The sequence below is a fragment of the Engraulis encrasicolus genome, chromosome 10, assembly GCF_034702125.1.
Source record: "Engraulis encrasicolus isolate BLACKSEA-1 chromosome 10, IST_EnEncr_1.0, whole genome shotgun sequence".
NCBI classification, from domain to species: Eukaryota; Metazoa; Chordata; class Actinopteri; order Clupeiformes; family Engraulidae; genus Engraulis; species Engraulis encrasicolus.
The window spans coordinates 47301643-47306404 of NC_085866.1; the positions used below are offsets into that span (position 1 = coordinate 47301643).

Genomic DNA, 4762 nt, shown 5'->3' on the forward strand with positions numbered 1-4762 from the left:
AGAATCTTTAGACCCCGACGCGGAGCGGAGGGGTCTTGTTCTCTCTGAAGTGCTGCTATTCCACAAAGCGACCGACTCGCCGAAAGTTAACCCGCTTATTATATGGATATACTTAAATGATTCACACATGGCGGGGACATTTCTTTAGACCTATTTAATGTTAGGATTGTTGCTGCGCAAAACAAAACAGTGCCGTTGTGGAACACCGCTAGGCAACAGCTAGGTAGGCTAGCCAGGACAACAGGTGTTGTCTATCACAGCAGCTGATTAGAGTGACAAAAGACCGGACCCACTGCGGAGTGATATGAAACATTCGCTTTAGCCACTGACTTGTATACAAGCCAGTGGCTTTAGCAGTGAACGTCTTGTTGCCATTGACAGCGGTAGCCAGGACAACGGGTGCTGTCTATCACAGCAGCTGATTAGAGTCTTGTTGAAAAGTCGCTTTAGCAGTGAAAAGTCTTGTTGCCATTGACAGCGGTCTGTTATAGACCAACCCGTCCGTTATCGAAAAATAACAGACGTCCGAACGTTGGGGAGCCCCGTTGAAATGAATGGAGCATTCGACAGATGACGTCACAACCATATAATAAATCATAATAACACCTGTGCTAGTCTTTATACATCCTGTAATTCATGTGTGCACGTTCATGTATGTGCACAACTATATTTGTGCGCATATTCGTCAGAGTGTATAATTACCGGTATATGCACTTAATCTTAGTGTTTTTTAAAGTCTGAATGCTGGTCATTTCACAGTTTTCCTTTTGCAGTACACGAGAGCAATCTATCAGTCTCTTTGCTCAGCGGAAGTGTTTTTAACAGCACGTGAAATATTTGTTGGCGTGTATAATTGTGTGCACCCTCTCTTATCTTTTTTACATTTACAGTTTTTTTTAACACTTTGCAGGTGTTTTTGATTGCATAATTTCCCCAGCAAGTGATCCATCTGTCTCTGAATTGTTTTGTTTGTACTGTGTGTATGTGGGTCAATACCACTATTGTATAAATGCCACTATTGTATAAATTCATGTTTTTCTCACCCTGGATTATCTAAGGTGCTGTTTCCACGTAGCTGGATATTTTTATATGTGGATATTTTTTTCTCCTGCTTGTATTGGTTTTGCATTGGTTTTGGCCTTCCGTTTCCACATAGCAGATATTTAAAAATCCAGGTATAAAAAGCAGGAGAAAAAAATATCCTGTTTAGGGGCTGAAACGCATTTGTTACAATGGAGGATTTTTTTTATCCACATGTTGCGTTTACACCTAGCAGGAGAAAAAAATACCCTGCTAAAAAAATATCCTGCTACGTGGAAACAGCACCTAAGAACCATATTCATTGATTGTACATTAATTACCAATTGTTAATTAATTTATGGGCTTCAGCTGTGGTTGTACCACCTGACGTGTGCTCCACTAACCCTCCTCTTCTGCTTTTCAGGTGACCATCATCAAGAACCTGGAGGTGTTTGGGCTGGACCCCTCAGCCGTGTCGGCCGCCCTGCAGCACCGGGTCCAGGCCAGCGCGGTGCTGCACCCGGCCCCCGGCGCCAAAGACCGTGTCCTGGTCCAGATCCAGGGGAGCCAGATCAACCACGTGGGCAAGCTGTTGCTAGGTACTGTACAGGGGCGTAAAGTATACCCCCGCAGTCCCCGCGAGGCAGGGGGCCCCATAAGAGGCAGGGGGCCCACATGGGGGGGGGGGCATTCTTGGTAGCTTGCAGGGGGGCCTGAAGTACTTGCGTTAGGCCAGTGGTACTGTACTGCACCACATGGAGACGAAACGGGCAAAGTGAACAGAGGCAAAATTCAGTCTTTCTCTCTGGCATCACTGTGAATCAAATCGAGTAAAATATTTATGTTGCTGATTTGATTGGCCATCGCAGGCGAAATTCGCTCTTCATTTGCATAATTAAAGTTGGCCGAATACATTTTCGCCTCGCTTCACCCAGTTCTGTTAACTTCGCCCCTCTTTGCGTATCTCATAGGAATGAATGGCAAATGTTGCTTTGCCTCGCAAATTTGTGTGCATGTGTCCCCAGCATAAGTCTAACATCTGGGCATTTGTTACATGATTGCCAATAATAAGGTGTGGGCCGTATTTATTTGGGGAAATATTCCCTTCTAGTCGGCATTGGCACTAATGTAAAAAAGCTTAATGTAGAGTCTGGTCGCGATTTTGTCACAGGGGAATAATTGGGAAATGGTGGGGGAACGCACTACTCCAGATGACCACACAAAGTTTGGTGCTCTTTTCCAGCGGTTAACTGTATTTTTTTGACATTGTGATATCATATACAGATGAATAGGGATGGGAGTGGCGTTCCATTGGAGTAAGTTGTATAAAGGGCCTTACACACACGTCGCTGCTAGTTACTCGCTCAGCGAATGAACTCAATAGAATGTCAATGTGTTCCAGCGAGACTAGCAGGCGAGTAGGCGAGTACTGTACAAGCCATGCAATGTGGGCGGATCCCGAGTTGAAAATATTTTATCTTCGAGCGACACGAGTAAGCGAGTAACCAATTGGAATGCAGAGTTCAGTACTTCTCGCCTGTTCATTGGCAGTTAAAGCCGCGGGAACTTTTAGCGAACGTTCCATGAACGAGAGGTGAGTAGGCGAGCTAGCGAGAAGCTAGTATATAGCAGCGATGTTTGTACGGCCCTTAAGGCTCAGACTTTGGTGCAGCACCCCACATACTGCAGAATGGGTTCCATCTGGCCTCATATGCCTATCATGTACTCTCGGAAGTAGATATTATCCAGTTTCGCCAACTCTTGTATAAAAAAAATAAATGCGCTGTCCAGTGGAAAATACCACAAGTGGGCATATCGGCATTTGGTATTTTCCATAATTCCCAGATTCTGTCTGTCTCTCTGTCTCTCTCTCTGTCTCTCTCCCCCCCCCCAGTCTTCAGCCTCCCCTGGCCACTAATAGGGGCTGAGGAAGAGCCATGTGCAACAGCTTGAGCTGTTTTTTAGCAGTTACGGACTGTTACTCTCTCTGAAAGCGAAAGAAAATTGGTGTGACTTGTGCTCTTGCGTGTGATTTGTGATAATGAGAGTTGGATCATAACACCAGCTGTGGCTAATGAGTGTTGGGTTTCTTGTGACGTGATTGAGTGCCCCGGGGGTGGGTTTCATTGGTGACTACAATTCATTTATTGGTCCTGTTTACGAGTGTCCATGTATGAGAAACGCGCAGACTTTTATTTTTTATTATATGGTGTCATAGGAGCGACTTTGCACCAGAGCCACATTTTTTCCTTCCTATAAGGTTTTTGTAGAACACTTGGTTAACTACAAAAATATTTATCTCTCATGGGAATTCATTGTGTTTTTGTCCTCTGTTGTCCTCCTCTTTCAGATGAATACCATATCCCTCGAAAGTACATCCAGGGGCTGGACAAAGTACCAAAGGCTGGCAAGAAGAAGTAGCGCTTCACCCACACCTCAATGAACTCATCCGCTGCTGCATAGTCATGTCTTACACACATTTAGCTCATCATGACCATAGAGTTGAAAACTACATGCCATGTTCAGCCTTTAAGCGTGGCCCAGTCCTGAGCGCCATCATCAAAGACAATACAGGAAGTGGAATAGAATCCTACTGTCTCTGCCGCCATCTTTGGCCAGTATCATGATACTGTATTTCTCATAGATGTTATCGCCTCTTACAAGATAATGTGCATATTGCCTTGTCACCAGTTGATGACGGCAATATGCCTTAATATATCCAAACATGGCAGCGGTCTGACATTGGTTCTAATACAAAGGAGTGGTCAGCGCGGTATTTAGTGTTCACATCTATGATCGTGATGGTCAAAACGCTCCGACAAAAACTTCAGTCCCAGTTGCGAAACCTCACATCCACCACACACTCCTGGAGCGTTAATATGTGTGAGTGAGTGTGTGAGCGTACTGTTTGCACCGGACATCAGACACATCTTCAAGACATGTCAAGTGAAATAAAGCACCTCCTTCATTCTGGCACCAGACTGTGTGGAGCAAAATTGTTTTGTTGGCCGACAATGGATAATTAGTTACAAAGCATTCCACTTAATGGGCACCGAAGAAAAAAAACAAAATCGCTTTTGGCCAGGCGAAGCTATCTCGAGCAATCATGTCCTCGTGATATATTGTACAGCTCTCCTTAGGATGCTGACGAACATCCCGCAGACTTTGAATAGTCCACTCCAGCATTCAGAGGTCAAATATTTTATTTTATAGCGTCTACTTATTATCGTATTTTGGCAAGTAGCCGTATAATTCCTGGGATAATGTTCTATGAGAGGGTCGTTATCATTGAATAACCCCCTCCAGAGTGATTCAAGACTGAGACTCCAACTCCTGCTTCAGTGTGTTGAGCATTATTTCAGCAGAATGACTGCCTAGCTTAGTGTTTCTCAGCGGGGGGCGGTACAGCCCCTCAGAGGGCGTTGTGGAGCTCTAGGTGGGTGTTGAGAGGATACAGCTGATAGGGGGCAGTGTTTAGTTGCCATTGGGGGGCATTAGTCCATTTAAAATGTTTAATACTAAGTGGGGCGTTGTCAGGCTTATGATGAGGTCAAGGGGCGTTGGGAGGCTTTGATGAGGACAAGGGGGCGTATGTTCCAAAAAAAAAAAGATTGAAAACCACTGGCCTAGCTGATGATTACCTCTTGCACAGGGCCTGTTTATTCCAATCTGACCTAATCATAGCCCTGTGAAACTCACAGTTCGGCGTACAATTTTAGTAGTATGCCAGGTACAATGTCTT

At 44.9% G+C, this 4762-nt stretch overlaps 1 protein-coding gene across 1 annotated transcript in view; it reads left to right on the plus strand.

Annotated features, from left to right (window-relative positions):
- eif2d (eukaryotic translation initiation factor 2D) overlaps nt 1-3996 on the plus strand; it is a 17779-nt gene extending 13783 nt beyond the window's left edge. The window contains exons 14-15 of the mRNA XM_063209096.1: nt 1445-1619; nt 3371-3996. Of these exons, the coding sequence (XP_063065166.1) occupies nt 1445-1619; nt 3371-3441 (246 nt within the window). The 3' untranslated portion in view covers nt 3442-3996. The remainder of the gene's footprint in view (nt 1-1444; nt 1620-3370) is intronic.
- Nucleotides 3997-4762: the final 766 nt, after the last annotated feature.